This window comes from Anser brachyrhynchus (assembly GCF_964034855.1).
Source record: "Anser brachyrhynchus genome assembly, chromosome: 8".
NCBI classification, from domain to species: Eukaryota; Metazoa; Chordata; class Aves; order Anseriformes; family Anatidae; genus Anser; species Anser brachyrhynchus.
Window position 1 is genome coordinate 15,733,861 of NC_137702.1, and position 22,550 is coordinate 15,756,410.

The window sequence follows — 22,550 nt, forward strand, 5'->3', positions numbered from 1 at the left end:
CGGGGCCTCGGCCGAGAGGGGCCAATCCGGCGGCGGGAGGGGCGGGGCGGGCGCTGCCCCGCCCAATGGCGGAGGGCGAGGGGCGGGGCGCGGCGCCGGGGCTCGGCGGGCGGGCGGCGGGCGTTCGGTTGCTGAGCAGCGCGCGCAGGCGGGGGAGGGGCCGGGGGCGCCGCGCGGCGGGGCCGGGGCCGGGGCGATGTGAGCGGGCGGCGGGCCCGGTGCGCGCCCCCCCGCCTCCGCCAGCGCCTCTCGGCCGGTGCCTGCCGCCGCCGCTCCGCCGCCGCGGGCCGGGCCCCGCGTTATGTCGTGAGCCCGGGTTGCGGCGCCGCCGCCGCCGGGGCCGCCGATGGGGCTGCTCAGGATCATGGTGCCGCCCAAGCTGCAGCTGCTGGCCGTGCTGGCGTTCGGCGTGGCCGTGCTCTTCCTGGAGAACCAGATCCAGAAGCTGGAGGAGTCCCGCGGCAAGCTGGGTGAGCGGCACCGGCACCGGGACGGCGCCGGGACGGCGGGGGGGAGGGAGGGCCCGGCCCCGGCCCCGGAGGCGGCGGCCCCGGCCCCGGCCCCGGCCCTTCCCCCGGGGCACCGGGGCTCGGCGGGGCCCCGCGGGTGCCGGCCCCGGCGGGCGCAGAGCCGCCGTTAGGGGCGCGGGGTGAGGCCGGGGCCGCCGGCGCGGGGTCGCTGTGCCCCGGAGGGTCCCGGGGCTGCGGGCACCCAGCCGCTGGAGGCGCGGGGCAGCGGCAGCCCGGTGCGCGCGGGGGCTGGGTTACGAGCGCTGCCGGTCCTCCCGCCCGGCGGGGCTCCCCTGAGGCACCCGCACTGCCAGCGCCTCGGGGAAGGCGCACGTCGTGGGGGTTAAAGCCGGGAGTGGGTCTGGGCGGCGTGGGCGCTGTGCCACCGAGCCCCGCACGGAGCCGGTCAGCGGCACCGAGTGTCAAACGGAGCGGGTGCCGCCGCGGTGTTGCCTCTCAGCGTGCCCTGCCCGTCGTGTGCCCCGGAATGGGGCGTTAGGGGCTGGAAGGGACCCTGCCAGCCGCACCGCCTGGCTCGCCTGAGCCCCGGGTGCTCTCGCTCTGCGCATCTTCCACCTGGAGTCGCGTGGGGATGATCACCGGGGCATAACCCCGGTAACCGTGAACAAAAATTTGGGGAGTGGAAGAAACCAGCAGGCAGTTTCAAGCAGGTGGAAGTGCTCAGGGTTCAGGGGTGTTTTGTATCCGTCCGTTATAAACGGGTTGGTGCCCGCAACTTCAGAGCCTCCATTGCTGGCAGTGTGCGGTACTTTAGGAGAATCCAGCGCCTGGCGTTGAAAGGACCGACATAACGCCATCTGAGAATAAAGCTTCTTGCTGGAGAGACTTCCTCCTTAACATAGATGCAATGGATATAAGTTACATATCTAGAGGATTAAAATACAGAGCTCGAGCTATTGTGGTGCAAGCATCTAATTACTGTGTTCTGCTGATTTTATTTCGTGCGAAGGGAAAACTATTGTAAAGTATCCATTAAAAGTATGATGGAAAGATTTGCTTTGTGAGCATCTTACCGGCGATTCTCTAAAACCTGTCTAAGGAGGGGAAAAAGGGCTTTCTGCGGCAGCTTTGAACGTGGGTTCTGTTCCTGAACTTGAGCGTGTGCTTTGTTAAAGAGCTTCTAGCTGGCTGAATGTCTCCCTTTTTACGTATCTGGTGCATATTTTAAGACTAGCAAATGTTAGTGTTTCATTGCAGAAATCACTTGACTATGTCTGTGACGTTACCACAGAGCTGTAGTATGGGGAATGGCTTCCCCTGAGCCAAGCTCCTTGGCTGGCCCGACGGGCTTGTGCTGCCGTCCTTCCCCCTGCCCTCCTACGGAGCGACCGCGGCCGTGTGAGGAGCACAAGAGCAAGGACACGGCGATGGAACAGAGGGGCTCTGGCCTCTCGGCGGTGTGTCAGCGGGCTCTTCGAGGGCTGCGGGCTTGTGCTAATGTCAGGTGATAAGCTGTCATCCCGGAAAGAAGTTGTAAGAAGTAGGCTATGAGTAGGAGAGCAGAGTTACTTCAGATTTTATAGCCGATAAACTAATTCTGCAATCTTATCGGCAGTTCTAGTAGCAAGTATTCAGTCGTACTTTCTGATCAAAAGAGCTTTTTCCAATGTCTTCACCAAAGGGTAACTCCTGGTTCTGTACTGAACGCTTGCTGCACAGAGTTGGTATCTGTGCAACATGGTGGTAACCTACCTGTAACAAGAAACTGGAACGTGTTTCTGGGGAAGAAAGTAAGGGAACCTCTTTCTTCCTGTAAGTGCGATTCCTTTGTACAGAGAGAATTCAGTCACCCTGGGAATTTTTTCTCTTTAAGTTGAGAAGTTTAAGAGAGAGAAGCAAATGACCATCACAAATGCTTATGTTGCATTTTTCTCTCTAATAAAATTGTGGTCCTAATACTGTCTTAAAATGTATTTGTAAAACCCATGTGTTTCTTTGTCATATGAATAGTAACTATCAAAAATGAAATCAAAATATTCATTGTAGCTCTCCAGCTTTTGGTCTTCTTAAGCTCTTTACAAGTAGCCTGTAGTGGTGAGATCACAGCCCTGTCACAACCCTATTCCAGGTACTTACTTGGTGAGGTTTGTACCTGAGGCTATTAATCTTTCATTTCATTTTGTTTTCAAGTTTACACATTAAGGGCAGCTGAACTGGCAGCTGCTGCAGACCGAGCTGTCACAACCGCAGTGGTTTTGTTTAAGCCTAGCGTATGGACTTGCCCGTTAGCTATACGACCGTGTAGCCCTAACGGGGAATGTTGCACGTGGGAGGCAGATGTTGAGGATTGCACTACCGTTCGTGGAAATGGGGTGTTGTGTAACCATACCCTTTGGTTTTTGGAAGCCTGGCGGGGGCAGCTATACTTATGTATACCTATGGTTTAAATGTATCTAGTATCAAACACGTGCCGGGCTGTCTCCCGTGTTGCCATTAGCGTTTGTGGCGAGTTGGATCATAAAAGTGACCCAGCCACCTCTTCCCTTCCCTGCCCAAGAGCCTCTGATGTGGCAGAGGGGAGAAGGAGTCAAAGAGGGAAGTTGGTGCCTGTCCCAGTTCTGTTAAACGTGGTGTATTCCACAATGGCAAGTACTGGAAGCACTTCGGTGTTGGAACGAGGGTGAGGGAAGACAGTGCCCTCCTGAGGGACGGTCTGTAGGGCTGCTCAGCCAAGGCGAGCATAGCTGACCGCGGAGGGTGACTGCTGTGCGCTGGAAATGAAAGAATATTGCCATCTTCTAGCTGCTTAGTGGTACTTATGTATTGGATTTAAAAAACAGACTTGGTCTGAGCAACATAAGGATTGATTGACTTTATTATGTTTCAGATTACTCCTTCAGACCATGTTTAATTGCTGGCCAGCTGTACAGTGGGAGTATTTCTTCTACTAAGTGCTAAACAAACTTCAGGCTCATCACATCTGATAATTTAACACCTTGAATTCAGTATATATAAGTCTGTCATTTGGAGGAAATTTTGTACTAATTCTGGATTAATTTCTTGTTCTTCTTGTAAGTGCATGAATAATTTGAAAGGCTAAGGCTCTTTCTCTAAGCCAAGGGAAATAAATGTAATTGGTGATTAATTGATTGCCGGGTTGCATTAGTTTTTTCTTTCATCCATTACTTCGCACCTGTGGCTCTGCTGGGTAGTATTGTTCTAAGCACTGTGCAGGTACGTAACAAACCACTGTTCCTTTGCAGTTAAATGATTTAACTTCTCAGCAATTAAATCTTATGTTTGCTAGCAATATAAGAGCATGTACTGTTTTGGGATGTTGAAAATAATGGGCTTTTTTTCACTTAATTTGGAAAAAAATGTACTGTCAGTATGCTTGCCAGTTGTGCGTGCTTGGAAAATCACCTGGAAAATTTCTTAAATTGTCGCTCATAATATAGCATGCGTGCTTTTTAGTGTATTGTTTATACTTGAACCTCATTTTTAGAAGTTGTTAATGATTGTCGGTAGTTTTGGCTACACACAGCTATGCAAATAGTTTCCTAGCATTTCTTTTAAATATAGCTGTGTTGCCCAACAGTTATTGTTTTACTCTGAGTAGCCTGAGGCACTCTTTCAGAAGCTGTTTTCATGTGTAGTATTTCCAGAAATAAGAGCATTAATGCTGCTTTCTCCAGGCAGCGAAAGGTTCTTGCGCCTTGCCTTGCCAGTGTCCTCATCCTTTTGCATTTAGACCCCCCCCTTGCTGTTCCCCTTCACCATTCCCTTTCATTCAGACCCCTCCAGAGTAAGTTTTACCCCGCTCCCATGCTATGCTTGTACACCCTGTTGAAAGATGCGTAGTAAAGCAATTGTATAAACGTGATACTTATTTTATTATGTCTGCAATTTTATATTTACTTATTTTATTGGGAACAAGTATTGCAGCTGGTGCTGTTCTTTTTTCTGTGAGATAGGTGATGTCTGAACTCTGACTAATTCAGCACATGTTCTCCAGCACGTACCAAGACGGTTCAGACTTGCTAATAGGCTTTGAGGCTTGATCTCACCCCTTTCTGCTGGCACTCTGATATCTCTGTTTCTGGCAGGGAAAATAAAACAGAGGCACAGTTGGGTTTTCTTTTTTTCTTTCTCCTTTCCTGTAGAGCTGCACACGAAGAGCTTTCATATTGTTGCACCTGGTTTGCAGGCCTCATGCTTTTAGTGGAAAAGGAGTTAGTGATGTGATGAGAGCTGTGTCTTTGCTTCTAATAACTCTTTGTAATAGCACCTGCTACCTGGCCAGGGAATAGTTGTGTTAAAGATATTTTGAGGACAGTTCTGAGAAATGAAATGGGCTTGAGAAATGAGATAAAACACACAGCTCCGGTCACTCCTGCCACGTAGTGCAGGGGATGAGGCAATCACCAGATAAGGCATGGCCTCTTTCTAGGTTCTCCGTTGGAAAGGGTCAGATTTGGGCCAGCACATATCTGTGTAAGCTACTTCTTAATGTACCAAGTCACAGAAGAGCAAAAAGACCTGTAATGCCATCTTCAACAGAAATCCTGGGAAAGAGCTATGACTACAGCCTGGGATAGAAGGAGCTCTCGTTGGACAGCCAAAGAAGTGCAGGCACCGTGCTGTTTGAGTTAACGCAGTGCTACGGATTCAGTAACGGCAGCTGTGAAGTCAGGAATCGGTTCAAGGCTAAGAAACTCAAGAGAGAGTCTTTAAAGGATTTTAAATCCTGCTCTTCCGCGTGATTGTTTTCCCACGTAGGAAGGGAGACTGGGTTGTTTGAAGTACCTAGCTGGTTTCAGCAGTGTGCTTGGCACTGGGCATGTAAAAGCAGTAGCAACTACTGGAAATCAGAAAAAGTCATTTTTAATGGCTCTATTTACTCTGTGATAAACCAACTAAAAGAATGGTATTATGGTGTAATGCTATGGCAATGCTGCCTTTGTTTTTCTTGTCCGTTTTCTACTTCTGATCATGGAGGAAGTAGCTAAAATTTTCATGTCTGCAGTGTACCCTTGTAATTGCATGATTGGAAGGAACTCTTTTTTTATTATTTTAATTCTGACTGGAGTTTATCATTAAATGAACTGTCTTAAAGCAAAGCAAAACCCAAACAAATACCAGAGAAACAAAACCCCAAGTACTTCACTAAATTAAAACTGACTCATCATATGTCTTGTATGTATATATACACAAATGTGCAGACACAGATATAAATGCATGTATGTATGTTAACAAAAAATACACCCCAAACATCTCCTGTTAAATTACTTAAACTTTTGAATTAGCATAACAGGTTAAACAGTCCTCTCCAGTTTATTGCATACATCTGAAGTGAAGTCTTAGGATTTCTTTTTCTTCCTTAATTCAGAAAAATACATATTTGCAAATGGATTATCCTTTTTTTTTCTTTTTTTCTTTTTTTTTTTTCCCACAGCTTTGTATCGCCCCTGGCTGTTGAAGCTAGGGATGTTTGAGATGCTCATGAACGAGTCATTTCCATACCTACTGACTGGTGGCCGTGAGTCACCACTCATGTTAGTTATTCTGTCCAGACTTAGCCTGTGTTCTAGGAATGAATGGCTTTCCTGAAATTCTTGCTCCTCTTCAGGAAATAGATGGCTTTTGCATATGGAGTATTTAATTGGGTCAAAATACTGCCTTTTTATGGAATTGTGTGCAATCTATAGCTGTCATTTATCTGAAGTGTATTTAAACCTTGTCAAAGCAGTGCTAAAATAGTGGTGCTTTGTTTGAAATGTGATGCCATTTGTCTGCTTATACATTTTAAATACAGACCTAGCAAGCATGATGAAAGAGCCGTGTAGAAAAATAGCTGAACTGCTGCGTGTATTTGCGTTATTTTTTTCAGCCAGAAATAAAAGATAATCCTTAGTGAAAGGAGTCAACGTTGAGAGGCGTCTGAAACGTGGCCAGCTGGCTGCAGCCTTTTGTAAATACGTACAGACTTAAGTGCAGTCTGTCCTGGTGGCTGGCTGGGTGGCGGGCAGGCAGCGTCTCATTCAAACCCCGCTTTGCGTGGGGCTCAAGCCGGTCGAATCTGTTGGGTTTAACCCAACCGCTCCCCTAAAACCTTTGGGTTCGGAGAGTAGGAGCTTGAGAAAGGCGGCATTGAGAGCAACCTTGGGTCTCCTAGGGCAGAGAGGCTGGCCTGCTCCCGCCCTGGGGCCGGGTTGCTCAGTTCTCCCTGCAGCCCTTGACTCCTCCACTCCACCTGGGGAGTTGTGGAGAGCCGCAGTGCCGCGTCTGGCATTCCTGGCAGTCGCTGCCTCTATGAGAAATGCTGCCAGTGCAGGTTGTAGTTGGTATGCCCAGGGGCTCTGCTAAAGGTAGAAATTCTCAGTGTTTGCTGAAGCGTTCAGGTGGGACGTACGTGTGTGTTTCTGTGACAGGAATGTGCTGTCAGGACATCGGTGTCCTTGCGGGCCGTGCCCTTGAGTGTCAGTCTGGCTTCATATTCCGTATCTGTGTGTTCCCCAGGAGTGCATTAATTGCTATGCTCTATCTTCTTATGGCTATAAATTAAGAGCATGTTATCACCAGAGAGGTATTGTTTGCAAATGTGTCTGCAGGAAGCTAAACTACATTTGTGTCTTTTTTTATTGTCTCTAGTGTTCCGTGCGTTAGTGTTGTCCTTACTTCGCAATATCCCTGTGTCATCGTGGCTCCAGTAACGTTACTGCTATAATTATTATTCAAGCATTCTCGTAGTGATAAAATTCATCGTGAGTAGCTAGGAGTCTAGGGCAGTCAGAGAATTAATAAGATAATTAAATTACAAAAAGTATTTGCAAAGAAGCTATCTATCACTTGGGCCCGGTCTTTATCTCCTTCTCTAAGTCCATTCTCTCTGTATATCTGGTTGGAGTTGAAAATGACAGACAGCTGACATCCAATTTTTTTGTCAACTTGCTGTTTAATTCTGCATACTAATTTGTGTTGAAACATATGTAAAACTTAAGTGCTGTTTTGATAAAACAGCTTTTGATGATTTTGAAGTGTTTATGCAAACCTTGTGCATAATTGCTGTAAAACTGTAAAGAGTGTGGGGATCGGATCTTAGGTTCCTTAAATTAAAATGCATGTCTTCCCCATTTGCTTCTCTAGTATTTTTTTCCTCTCAAAATATATTTTTTTCTATTTTATATATCTATATATAGAGGTATGTGTGTATATATATATGTAACATAAACAAGTGAGAGTAAGGAATATATATATTAATTACAATAAATACATATACACAGAGCCAGAGAAATATATATCTATATATGTCTCATGTCGTAGTATAGGACTGATCTTTTGAAGACAACAGATTGAAAGTCAGTACTATTTCACTTCACTTTGAAAAAGGTACAAAAAGGCCGAGAGCATGAAGAAACTTGGAGGTATGAACAGCTGAACAGAGGCGATGCTTGTTGCTATGATCTTCTAAAAAGTGGACAGGGAAATCCAGCTAATGGAATTGTAATTTTTTTTTTCTCCTGAACCTTGAACCTGGGTATCATTGCATTTTCAGTATTTCCATTATCTTCTTTTCTGGATATGCTGTTGTTGAACATATTCAGAAAGATTGCAAAAATAGCATATCTGCTTTTTCTTTGAAATATTTGTGTTTCTGTACATTGACTCTGTGGGTGCTTTGGAGGAGACTTTGCAGTAGTAGAAGTCTGTTTCTGCAGTATGTGGTATTTTCAATGTGTTGTAATATACAAAACATCAACAGCAATTGATTGTATTGTATTGGAATTGATTATGACCAGGGGCAAATAATTCAGGTAATTCTGAGAAGGATTTACAAATTCAGAGCAAAAGGGAATGAAACCAAAGTATGATGTGAAAATGACAATCTTATTCTGATGTTTTGCTTAGACCAAATTGTGTCACCAGAACAAAACAAAAGCAGTCTCAAATTTGACTCCTTTAGAGTTTGAATGACAGATTTAAATTGGGGAGCAGAAAATAACTTTTTGCAAGATCCAATTTCAAGATTTAGATTCCTTCAGAACACGGATGAATTTTTACAAAAGCTGAGGACAGTCACATCCTTCTGTTGTCTGTGGTAAAAGTAGTAACTCATAGGGCTTCATTCCCGTGCTGAAGCATAAAGACAAAAATACTGCACCTTGTCTTTTGACCAAAACACTGTTATATTTTTAGAAAGGTTTTTGATCACTCTCTGAAGATTAGTTTTGTTAATGGTACACAAAAAATCTGTGTTTTTAGAAACAGTCAAAATATCAGATTCTTTTGTATCCTGGCATTGAATGAAGTGTTTCATAGTTAGACTCCTATTTCAATTGCACTCACATTGACAACTTTGCAGCCAAGATTTTTCAGCATCTGATTTGTCAGTAAGCCTTCAACACTGTGTGCTCTTAAAAGGTATTTTCCTGGCAGGATAGCTATAATTGCATACTATTCTTGATACATTATTGTATGAACTGTGCTGAGATGACCATGGCACTAAATGGTTTCCCTTAATCAAGTTACTGCCCTTGGGAATATTGAACATCTCGTGGTTGTAGTTTGACCCGCTTATTTTTTCACTTACTTTAAGAAAAAAAAAAGTCAGAAGAAAATTACAATTCCTTATTTGAGTTCTTTCTTATTTGAAAATAATTTAGTCTGTTTTTAATAGGTTTTCAGATAATTTAACTATTTTGTATTACCTTTGATGCTGCCAACAAGGCAATCTTTTGAAGATTAACTGCCTAAAAAATAGTTTGCTCTCTTATGAGGTAGCGATTAGATCTTGCTGTCCAATTTGATTACTTCAAAGTGTGTGAAGTAGAATTGGACTGAATATTTTTAACTTCATACCATTTACGAAAATAGCATTTCAAGAGTAAATGTATATTTGCTTTTTGGAGAATGGTCTTGCCTACAAAGTAGCCTTTTGGAGTATTTTCATTTAGTAGGATCAGAATGTTTTATGTTTTGACTATCTTCCTACTTCTATTAAAACATGTCTTATTTTCTGTATGGCTCTGGGCTTCTCCCCCTTTTTCCCTCTAAGTTGTTCATACTGACGTGCCACTTGTGCAGCTTCTGCTAGCTTGAGCAACGCTAAAACTCTCAGCATCTCCTCTTTTTTAATTGGACCTATTTGAGGCTTCAAGTTCTCTTCAGCAGGAGGGTACTTCATGTTTTTACTTCATCTGGCTTATTTATATATATATATATATATATATTCAAAATTCTGGCACACTGCTTGATTCATACTTCTAAGTCAGGACTGTGTGTTTATGTATGCAGCAGCCTAGGTATTTTCTGCTATGACAAGTACAAGAACGCTAGTTCTTCTTTCTTGTTGGCTAGTGGTATTTATTCTACTCAAACATGCTTTCTGAGCCAAAAGTAAAGGCTGAATGACCAGAAAAACCTGTCTGAGCCTCCATGTAAATCTTGCAGTGTTCATAACTTGTTATTTCTAGTACACACCTGAATTTTATCTTTGCAACTGTTCATCAAAGTCATTAGGGTTAAAAAGCGCCTCATGGAGTTCAGGTGGAACCATTTTCATTCCGAAGTTTTGAGGAGAGGTTCTGGAGTGGTTAATGCAGTAAATCGCTGTCAGTCATGGAGATGTGTAAGAGGACTTCTCAAGTCACAGCTCCTGGCAGGACGTGTAGAAATCTGGCAGATGAGCTGTCAAAGTTATCAGCGGGAACTTCAGCTGTTGTTCCCGGCACACGTGGGAGGCTGTCGCCCGACTGCCGGCCAGGCTGGGAGCAGCAGCAGGCCCGGCTCCTCAGCCAGCGGGGACCAGGGCATGGAGCTTGAACCTGGAGCCCTCTTGGTTTCAGTTCACTGTAATGCTTCACGCTTGGAGCTGTAGCAGCTGAAGAGACGGCATATGTTTGCTTCTGGATAGGAAAGGACAATAAATAGCCCCATCATCCAATCCAGAGAAAAGTGGGAGAGGATGATTGTAAGGTTTCTTAGTTATTCATGAGGCACGGTAAATGCACTTGGCCTAAGGGCAAATGTGTCTTGTGAGCGTGTGGTCAGGCTTGGAAGAGAGTATTAGAGACGAACTTTCAAAGAGGGGAAATGAGCAGTAGTAGAAAGGTTGTGTGTGTGAAGATCGGTGCAACTTCTGCATGTGCAAGCTGTCCGCAGCCTGTCTGATCCCAACAAAAAGGCCCGTGGTGCTGGGGAATATGCTTATTTTCAAGACTAGCTTTTGCCTAGCTTAACAGTTAGAAACTGTACTTGTTTCTGATTCCTCTGACAGTGCCCTCTACCATACTGTTAAATCCTCCTGTCCTTTCTGATTTGAAAAACCAACGTAAAACTGGGATAGTGGTTTAACAAGAAGAAATGATAAATCAAATAGTAAAACGCTTATGTGTATCCTCTTCTGGTTTTCCTGTGTGTGCCTTCCAAACCATACTCTGAAATCATGGCCTCGCTAACATGTTCGTATGAGCACTTTTGTAAACATTTGTGGTCACTGGAGCAATCCAAAGAATTGTTTCTGTGTGTTTTATGTGCGATTGTATAGTGCAGGTTCAAGGTATTCTTAGGGTAAGAGTTGGGAAAGAGAAATACTTGATATGTGAATAATTTATCAAATGTAAAAAAAAAAAAAAGTGTGAAGGAAGAATGTAGATACTGATAGTTTTTCATTATTTTCTCATTCTAAGCCATGGGGAGGGGGGAAGCCCTAAGAAACTGAATGCAGTTTCTATATTTTCCAAAGACATTGGATGTGATTACGTACAAGTTTTACATATATGCACTCTTTGGCCGATGGAAGCTTTTGTCATTGTTAAAAGTTAAAAGTGCAGTTAAAAGCATGTACTCTTTTGTGGTAAGTAACTGTGGTAAGGATGTAGTCAACATATTTCTTAAGCTGATGCTATAAAATTTATGTACAAAATATTTGTACTGCTGGAGTTAATGGGAAAAGGTTTTAAATGTTAAATGAGATTGCAATCTTAGTTATCAGAAAAGAATGTTGGAAAACAGAGGATAAACTCCTCTGATTGTTTCATCATCTCAAAATTGTGGGAATAAAAATAGCACATTATATATTTTTGAGCGTGACAATAACCTACTACATATCTGACTTGATAGGTAAGTCTGTTAAGTACATGTATATAGCAGCAGGGAAGTGCAGCACAGTAGTTGTTCCTACATTTGTTTTACTTAATAGATATTCGGGATGTGCATGAGAACATAAAAATGAGATTGCACTCTGGAGATGACTAGTATGGGTAGAGAACCTCTCTGGAAATCCTCTCAGATATCCAGGAATTGGTTTGGACGAGTTCTCTGCCCTTGATGGATTCCCACAATCTCCAGACTCTCTGCAAATGCCGTTAATTCCTCGACCTTTGCTATATCACATTCCCCAATTAGATAGTGTGCTAAACAGACACGAATATTTGGCTTCTCTCTATAGAAAAATGTCTAGATGTCACAAAAAACATACCAGGCAGAACTACCAGGTAGTTTAAAGCTTGTCCAGCTGATAAGGGTTAACTGAGTACAGACATAAAACCATAAAAATGGATCATTCTTTTTCAGTTGTTCAAAACCTTTGCTACAAGGTATTTGAGGAGCTCAAAACAGTGTAATGGTTAAGGACTAGAAATGCATTGGTCTCAAACTTGACTAAACTTGCTGTTGCCTTGTAACTTAGGTAGCCAGCCTTTGTATTTTTTTTGCTGTATTTAGCGAAGGGCATTTTGTGGTGACAGGATTTTAAGCAACTGCATGCTATTCAGGATTGACTATGGGCACGTAGCGTGTGCAGATGGGTTGTGCTGTGTCCTGGTCTCCTCCCTAGGAGGCCCTCACGTGGGTTTTAATTGTTTTGTTTTGTATAAGAGCAAAGAATCCTTGTTTTAGGCCATTTCTAGGCATACACAATTTGATGATTTGAGGTTAATTATTTTCTTAAGCTTATTGCAGCTTCCTGTTTTACCTAAGTGCAAGGTGAAAATTAGCTAAAAATACGTCATAATCCTTGGAAAATATGGCACCTGAATTGTTACCAGACAAGGCTTTTCTGGAGGTGTGCCATTCAAGAACTCTTTGCATATATGTCGGAGCATATTAATTAGTTGCCAAAAGTGTTCTTGGATAGTTGTGGCAATTTGTTTCTCTAACATTTTCTTTAGAAAACAAATAACAATTTGCACTTGTCCAAATAGTGGCTGGTCTTGCTGCAATAATTACACGTTTGAGTGCAACTGTTTCATTGTGCTCTGCTGCACTGACAGCAGTACTGTTTTTGTGAATGTAAAGACTAGTTTTATTTTGATTCTTTTTGAATAAAAGATGCGGTCTGATCTAAATAAATCTTCCCAAATTGCACTTTACTGTTGTGGAACTATTAATAAGTCCTAACCTCCAGCACTCTCACACGATGCTTAGTGAAGTAGATGTTTTTTCAAACTAGAACTGTTGTTATGGGGCTAAACATGATTTTGTGTATGGTAATAGTTAAAGCACTGACTAGATGCTTAGTCTAAATATGATTTTTAACTGCAGACTTATGTCAGGTAAATTTAGTGTGCTTTTGATTTTATTTTTTTATAAATGTGATTGGTTAGAAAAATTGGCTCACACTGGTGCCTGGGAACTTTGTGGTAGGCTCACAGATTGATAATTTGGGTGGCAGTCTTGAGCAGCATTTTTTTTTTTTTTAATTTTATAGTAGTTGGAATAACACTGTACAGTGATACTGTCTTTCATAATTGGTTGCGGAAGAGCTAACCTTTGTTTTGGCAGAGAGGTAACTACTGGGTTTGTTTTTTTGTTGTTTTTAAAATGAACATACAAGAAGAAGTTGATTAGTGCCATCTGCTGGAGTGGCATTTTCTAATGAAAATTTAAGATCTTTTTGCCTCTAGTGGTCTAGGCAGTGGATCAACAAAGCGCATGTGGCTTTCCTTGCTTGCATTTTGTGTGGAGGTTTCCCCATTTTATGCTCTGTGAATCTTGGCTGTGATGTGAGAATGAAGAAGCCTTTTACTGGGCTTTTTGCCATTTTACAGGTTAATTTGTGAACCACTGACTGAACAGAACAACTTTTACAGACTATAAAGTGCAGCCTTGTAACACGGCGTAACAGTCAAATAAAACAGTCTGTTGGGGAAAGTAGTTTTCCCACATCTTTTACAGAGTCTACTAGAAACAGGTGCTGTAGTGTCTTGAGACGATTCATAGCCAAGCAAGAGGTGACAGGATGGGAGAAGGCTGGTGCCAACGGTGTGGGTCACTGATGGTCATTGAGCACATAAATGGTCTGTGAAACTTCTGCCTCTGCTCCCCAAATCTACAGAGTCCCAGGGATGTGCCTGATTGGTTTGTATGGGGGAAACAAACATGGAAATAGTCTTCATGTTTCAGGTGGAAAGTGATTTGTAAAAAATATCTTTGGGGACCACCATAGTACAGAAATGACACAGTCAATCTGCTTTTTCTGTGTCCTTTATACATATATTGTAGGCATGTCACATTATAAACCTGTAAATGTACAAAAAAAAACCTCTCTTTGTATTTGTATTCAAGACTAAACTTGTTGTTTCTTCATCCAGATGTAAGAAATACTGCTGTGGGTAGAAAACCATACCAGTATCCTTGTGTTAGTTGACACAGAACTGCTCAGCTTCCCTGCTAAAGGCGCCTGAGTTAGGCTTGAACGAGCCGGCATGCTTACTCAGCCCTCTGCAGCCTCCCTCGAAGATACGAACTTGGGTTCTCCAAGCTGGTTTCTGCCTGGGTATTTGTTCCACAGCTCACCTGCATGTTTCTGAAGTGCTACGTTTTATAGCAGATTTAAGCACCGGTCTGGTCGTGATGCGATGATAGCTGAAGTTACCACAAAATGTCTGAACATCCCGAGCCACATCAGCAAGCTGGAAGTTTTGTCTTCTGTTGCTCTCCATTTCTGGAAATGTACCTAACGTCAGTTTATAATTGTAAATGGCATCATGCACCTTGCTAGACCAAGTTGTAACTGTTTCTGTACTTTATAGTTTGTTTGTTTTATTTAAATTTTTTTATTTTTCTATTTATTTATTTTTATTATTTTTATTTATTTATATTTTATTTATTTTGATTTTATATTTATTTATATTTTTATATTATTATTATTTATATTTATTTGCATTTTTTATAACTTCATGTTATAAAGTAAAATCGATGTGCTTAATGCATTTCCTATTATCTGTTGGATATTTGGTCTTAGAAGAAGACCGAATATTTGGTCTTTGGTAATTTTAATATATCATTTGGGGTAATTACATGATGTTAATAGGACATTTGGCATTCTTTTTTTCCATCCTTTTGTACTTCCAATCTCTTTCCCTCTAAAACAGGGAAACTCTTCCATTTAGATAATTATCTTAATTGTTGTCCAGCCTGTTTGTATGTGGTAATACACAGGCTTCTGTGGGATGTTGGGAGGAGCTGCTAGCTTGAATAAACAACTTTTCAGACTTTCAGAGAGGCGCATGAATCTTTCTGTCCTGTTTGTTCCTTTGTGCATCACACAGAATATAAAGCAATTTCTTCACATGCAGTGCTGCACCCATCCTAGCGCTGAGAGAATCTTTACAGTTGGGGTTAAATGATTTCCTGAAATATTTTTGGTCATTAGTACATGTGGTTTGCTAATTATTTAAAGCTATATTCAGTAGGCGTTGAAATAAAACCTTCATAGAGTTAGTTATATACTTTTTAGATTAATTAGAATTAAGCTTGTTAAACTAGTGTTTCAAAGGACGAAGCGTATATGTCACAAGACAGATGACTATGTTTCAGGGATAGTATATAACTTCTACACAGTACCTCGTAATAAAATCATGCTATGAAAGACTTTCCTATGTTGAACATGTACATGGAAAAATGTGTTAATGCTTATTATCCTGTTCCTTAAATAAGTAGCACTCTGTCAGTCTTGGGAGCTCGCTGGCCATGTGAAGAATATAACCTGCTTTGACACTTCCATGGTTTCTTCCTGTGAGCAGCTCGAATACCACTTACTCAGCAGTAAGTTAAATACAATCAGCTAAGGAGAGCAGCATACTGTAAATGATGCTGGTAACAGAAAAGATGTGTAAAATTGCTCGTAAGATGATAACATTTCATAACATTCTGGAAAAGCAACCTCTCATGTATTGATTTTTTTTCTTATTTTTTTCCTCTGTCTGCAAAGATGAAATGTAGTCTTTCAAGGAGTCTTATTCCTTCCTTGAAAACTTGCTATATTGATCTGAAACCACAGAGCTGAAATAGGTCATATTTTAGGTGTTCCTTCTCTAATGACAATGTATGGCCCTACTATTTAAGTGGAAAACTTGCTGCAGTATTTCTGTTACTGGAACTTCTGCAACAGTCAGTGAGGGACTTCTAAAAATCCCCTATAACATGCTGGAAATGGAAAACTCCACTGACTTCTGTATGAATGGCTAGCACATTTCTGCAGCCGTGATTACTTAGTCATGCTTCTTGGAAGCATACCACCAACTTGCTCCAGAATAGAGTAATGGGGGAGAGGAGACGTTGAGTAACCCCTACGTGAACGCAGACTTGTGTTTCCTTTTTATCCTGATGTTCCATTTATCACAGGCCAACTAATCAACATGCTTCTTGTTAGTTCAACTTTAGTTTTCTGAAGTTTTCTTGTATTTATAACTATCTCCCCCACAGACGGGACAAGACAATTTCTCCTTCTCTCTCTGCCAGATGATGAATTGAAAAGCTTTTGCATATTATTCCTCATAACTATGCTAGCTGTTTTTACAAGGCCTTGCTGTTACACTAAATATGTGGAAAGGATTTTTTTATTTAAAAGCAATCTATAACTTACCCTTGAGAGAGCTTCCCACTCTCTCAAAAAAAAGGAGAAAAACTTGTAAGAAAGACTTTTAAGTCTTGTACAGGAAACAAAGGAAGTATAGAAAGTCAGAATAAACAGATGCTTTTTACTACGTGGAAATAGAATTTCAGGTGCTTTTCAGCATCATGTGTTGCTTTCCTCCAATGTCATAAGCCTGTTGCTTCAAAACGTGGCAGTGTGTTCATAATCTGTCAGTGGATCTAAAGATGAGTTACACAAGGTTTAGTAACAAATATCTTAAGCTAGTTTAGCCTAGTCATTCAAAGTTACAGCACTGGATATACAATAGTACAATCACTTTTTTTTTTTTTAAAGATAACAATTTGTGGGGTGACAATAGATAGACTACTGAAGTATGTCTGAGTTGGTGCACGCTTGGCTTTAGGGAGGAATAGGAACTTAAGACTAAGTAATTTAAACAGCCTGTTAAATTTACAGTGTCTGAACAGATTTTTCTATTTTGGAAATGACACAATATAAATTTAACGTTAAATTAACAAATAACTGTAGAAATGTCTGCATAAACCATATTTTATAAATTCTGCTATAGTGAAATTTAAACCAGGAAAAGGGCTTAAGTTTTTAAAGTTATAAAGCAGATGGTTTGAGGCTTTGAAAACTTTAGGTGTCCAACATGTGTTATATTACCCAATGCACAGAAAAAACAGTTGGCTAATAATGTCACAAATGGATGGAAACGAAATGAATTCGCGATGATGTACTCTGGTGAAATATAAACTCTTGCAGAAAGTTGTGTTATCAAGGAGCCATAAAGCACAACGCAGATGTATTGTGCAGAATGTAAGGACATGTTAGGCACAGATTTACTGAAGTGTGATAGGAGTTAGGGAATTTGCTATTCCTCCCCCTCCCCTTTGCTACTGCCATTGTGCTGTTCTCTTGTTCATCACAGGAGAAATCGTTGTATGTTTCTGCACCACCTTCACTTAGGGAGGACAGTGTTACCTCTGAGCTAACTGAAATAGCGCAGTCTCAGCACTGTTTGATTGCAGAGTGTGTATATAGTCACGTAAAATTGCTTTGCATATTGAATAGCAGAAGTTTTTGAAGCTGAAATTTTGGTAGTAAAAAATCTGCTTGCCCTGTCTGTCTCTAATGCCACATAGCAGGGTTAGTTTGTCTGGGGGGGGTGGAGTCTTCTGATGAGTAGACAGTTATTAACACCAAAATTGATTTGTCTGAATGAGACTAATCAATTTTCTGCAATTAGTTTTCTTAAGTTTCTGATACGGTCACACTGGATAGGGTAGTACACAGGGGATGCTTTTGCAGTTTATGTGTATACACGTGTCTTTAAACTGAAATTCTGAAGAAGTCTTTGAAAGCAAAACACAAAAAAATCACTTGGAAACTGCTTTAACATTTTGAAGTAGGGTAGTTAAAGTTACTGGGTGTTGGGGTCTGTGTGGGCTTTTAAGAAAAGGATGTGATCTCTGCAGGTGTCTCCTTTCCATCTGATTCCTGCTCCTTCTCATGTTTCTGAGGGAGGGCTGAATGGTAGCAAAGAATGACATTTGTGATATTTTTAAAGCCTTTCTGTCCACTTAACTAGCTGAGAAAAAATAGTCTGAATCCTTTGAGGACTGTGATTAGAATTGGTACTTAACTTTTTGAAAGTAGCATTAATTCATGGTTTGAATTTGTGATAGGCACTTTTCTGTTTGTTTTAGAGCTTATTGTGCATTGTGAAATGACAGTTTGTTGACAATAATAAGTATTCAGGGGAAGAATCACTCAATGCTAGGTGACTGGGTGATTGTTACAGCTCAATTTTGTTTTATCTAAATGTAGCTGGGGAAAAACAATCCTAAATTTACATACGTTAGATTCTGAATTAGCTGTACTTGCTGAAGAAGGAGGTCTCGGAGTTACAGAAGGTAGCTCTGTGAAAACATTGGAACAATACTCTGCAGTGGAATGCTGAAAGCTGTTCAAAAACAGATGAAGAACCAAATGAAAATGTAGTATCCAATGGCACAAGTCAGTTCTTCTGCGTTGTCCTCTCTTGCCCTCATCTTGGAAAAGGTTATAGCAGAGTTGGAAAAGAGACATGAATGCTGGGGATAATCATCTCCTGTAAGAGGAATGATTGAGTAGATCAAGGCTCATCAGACTTCGGAAAACATGTTGGGGAATGAAATATAGAAGCCTGTGAAATCATGAGTAGTATGGAAAAAATGAGCAAGGAATGGTTACCGTACAAGTGCAAGAAATGATCAAAAAAACCCTATTGCTTGCTGGCTTCAAAAGTGGTGGACTGTAGGACACAATGCCACAGAGCAGAATGACTACTGAAGTGGTTAGACAAGCTAGGGGTGGAAAAGTTGTTAGTCTAAAACTTCATTAATCTACCAAGTAGAAAGTAGGTGGGCAACAGTAAATACATTGGGAAGTTATGACCTTGACCTACTTTTTGTCCTTTCTGGAAATCCATTGGCCTTTGTCAGAAACAGGGCACTGGGCTAGATGGAGCCTTAGCCTGAACCACTAAGGCCCACGAAGTGATGTATGCCCCAGGCCACTTCTCTTAAATTCCACTTGTCCCTTTAGGTGTCCCATTCATACAAAGGACTTGCCTGGCAGTTCTTCAGTTTTGCAGGGATTCATGGCTTTCTCTTCAAAAGACAACTAAAGACTTGCTTAGCCGGACCTTCTGTTTGTCATCAGTCACTCACGTATCAAGCGGTACCTTACTAAAGTCTTGCTGGTCCATTTCTTCCAGAAGAGAATCCAATCCTGACTTGAACATACCCTCACAAAATGGAGCATTTCATTTGCTCCTTTATGAATGACCTTTGGAGGCTTTCACAGCTTCAAAACAAGGCCTCATTTTTAATTTTTATTTTTGAAATTTTGCCGTGGCTGGTCACACATTGCAGCTACTGGATCTTGGTTTGCTCTTCTCTGTCTCAGCGATTCTCTGCACTCCTCTCCTCCTGCCCTGCGGAGTTTTTCCCTGTAGAATTACGTATATTCTGTAATCATCTCACCTCTCAATCTCTGAAAAACTCAACATGGAATTCCCTGAGCCTCTCGTCGTAAGGTAGCTTTCTGAATCATTTTTACAGTAATTCTGCACCCTCTCTATAGTTTTTTGCCATCCACTTCAGAATGCAGACAGAAATACCGAGCAGTGCTGCAGATGCAGCCTCCTTCCCACCCCGCGCTGGGGTGTTTTCCCCAGCGCTGCCTCCCGACGCATCCTGGGGCCGGCTGGGTCTGTGGCTGGCCGGCAGCATTGCGCAGCTGCGGATCTGACTGAAGCGGTGGCTTGTGTCAGCCGGGTGCTGTGCCCTTACGTTTTTCAATTTTTACTGAAATCAGGTAGCAGATAGGCCTCTGATAACAGTAGCATTATATGAAATTGAAAACTGAGATTTTATCACATTATCTCTGAACTAAAAATGCCCCAAAATACTCCGTTTCAATTTATTTGCTAGATACTAGAAACTTAGTGTGTAAATCGAAATGCGGTTTTGTAGTATGGAAATGAAAGCATAACTTAAACTTCCTCCAAACTCCTCTGAAGTGCTGATGTTTGCAGTATTTACTGATTTATTTTACTAGTAGGAAAATCTATCATCTGCCATCTCTCAAGTACTGTGAATATATCTAGTATGGAGTTTCTGGTTCCAGTCCAAAGCCGGTGTTGTTGAGCTTGCATGGAGCTATATTTGTGCAACTGCACTGCTTTGGGGTTATCCACACGATACTTGGAGACTCAGAACGATCTCTTCATAAAAAGCAAATTGGAAAAAAAATCCTAATTTTGAATGTCCAACTCGCATTTGGAGGGTGTTCCAATGTGTGTGAATTTAGTATTTATTTGAAACACTGCATGGATCTTCCTTGTTATGACTGCAATATTACTGAGCACATTTGGGGATGAATGGTGGAATACATTCTGTGTGTGTTGGTGGAATAAATAACAAATCTTAAGGTAATGTTGTTCTTCTTTGTTCTTGTAGTAGTACAGCAAAAGAGAAAGACGCTCACTTAAACTTTTATCTCTTAGGTATTTTTTGTTTGTATTTCCTTAAGGAGATCTGTTTTCCCTGGCTTTCCTTGAGTAGGTAGGTAGGCTTTTCAGATTTGATAACTGACAAATAATACTTACGCTGTTTGACTACCTTACATGTTTGAAATTTCATCACCTTGCTTTGAGAAGAGAGCAACAATTTCTTTCGTGCCTGTGTTCTGACTTCTGTTTGTCTTGTGCGTAAGCTGGGATACAGCGGTGTGAGGCTCGTATTTCTGTTCTGTAGCTGATATTGTCACACAGTAGAGGCTGGAAACCCTCGTGGCAGTAGTTCTACATTGAGAACATGTCATTCATTGTAGCAGCTGCTTTACACTGCATTTATATTTAAATAGGAGGAAGTGATCTATTTTGAATTTTAAGACTTGTTCCCATGGCAAAATAACTTGCTGTCTTGTCTTTTTTTTCACCATTGATTGATCCATTTGCTTACTTATCCCCAGGAGTGGGGAGGAAGAAATCTAGAGTGAAGAAGCCTTCATTTAGGAGTATGCTGAATGCTTCCTAACAGCATTTGAGTTCAAAAGACCAAAGTCCTCTGGGTCTGGTTTATTTATGTAGTTTTAATTAGAAAGAGCCTCTTAAATGAAAATGTGCTAAGTAAAACAAGGGCATCTCTTCAAAGTTCAAATACATACATTGTGACAGTGGGATTTGTGTTTAATCTAGGAAGCTGTGAACTACCTGCAGTAGTTTTCATATCAGCTGCTGCAAAAGATCTTACCCATACTGACCATTAATGTTTGCTTGATTCTCACTTATTCTAAATGAATTACCATTTCTTTGGATGGAAACCTTTAGAATCATTGCTTAGGTATTTATGTTGACGCCTTGTATGTGAAGAGTTTGATTGTAGCAGAGAAAACGATCGCCAACTTGTTAGAAAGTGATCTCTGTTTTGTGAAGAAATACTGTTACAGTGCCCTTTGCTCAGACTGAGGTTGGGACTTTGTATTGAGCACCCTGCACAGCAGAAGTGTGGGTGCTCTTTGTCTCTGGTTGCCTGTCTGGATCTTGTGGGTGATGAAGGAATAGAGCGGCTCTAATAGTTCTGTTCTTTTTTTTTAAGCTGAAAATATGGCAATGTAGGCAATCTTGAATGTTTTGCCAAGTACGTGAGTAATTGTGGTGTTCTATTTATTTGTTTTTAAAAGCTAGGCAGATAAAAAAAAATAGCTAAAAGATAGCTACTTTGCTATCTTTACTGTTTGTTTTTTCTGGAATGAAGACCAAAGCTCAATCTTGTACGTCACTGAATATTGGGGGTATTTTTAGAAGAACGTGTGCATATGATGTTTCCTGTAGCATCAGAGTGCCTTCAGTCCAAGAACGTACCTGCTGTGCCTCCCAGGGTGCTGCAAAGTGCCGGGCCGTGTGTGCACAGGCCGACTGGGGGATTGGAGAGCTTGCTTTCTGCCCAGCCGTACCCCTTGGGTCATCGCTGCTGGAACCTCTCAGACATTTAATGGCGTAGTAATGGACAACAAGCAATTTGCTATATTAAGAAGCAAGCTTTAGCTCATCTCATAGATGTTATCAGGAAAATAGAGGCTTAATTTTTCAAATGCAGTTTTGTCACTAATGGAACTGTTTGGGGGAGAGAAAGAAAAACAGAACTAATGATCAAGAATGCTCATGATACCTTAATTTTATTTTTTTTTATTATTCTAGGTTGCAAGTATGTTTCTCCACATCAAGAAGTACATTGCATGCATTTACCTGAACGCTGGAATCGCTTTCTCTTAATTCCCTTGGTTTTAAAGAGGAGGAATATGCAGAGAAGTTGAATGCATGCAACATATGGCTGAAATATCACATAGACCAGAGATCTAAAAATCAAAGTTGCTGTTTCCATGACAACTGTCGCTGAGCCAAAGAGTTCTTTTCATAAAGACAGCACCCGTGCACAGCTAAAGTTCAGAGTCTGGCAACCCGATTCCTAGGATGGTTTGGGGTCCACATATAGATCCCCAGGGAGGTGCTATTTATGTTTGTATCTGCTTGTAACTTCGCGTGTTGCTTGTTCCCAGCTACTTGCCTACAAAACGCACTGATGGTAGTAGAGTGCTTTATGACATCTAATTGATATGCCTGACATGTTGCAGATGGCAACATCAAACTA

General features: G+C 41.6%; 1 protein-coding gene across 1 annotated transcript in view; it reads left to right on the plus strand.

Moving 5' to 3' along the window:
• Positions 1-158: 158 nt before the first annotated feature.
• Positions 159-22,550, plus strand: part of HS2ST1 (heparan sulfate 2-O-sulfotransferase 1) — a 78,689-nt gene continuing 56,297 nt past the window's right edge. The window contains exon 1 of the mRNA XM_080603008.1: positions 159-470. Coding sequence (XP_080459134.1) covers positions 347-470 — 124 coding nt within the window. The 5' untranslated portion in view covers positions 159-346. The remainder of the gene's footprint in view (positions 471-22,550) is intronic.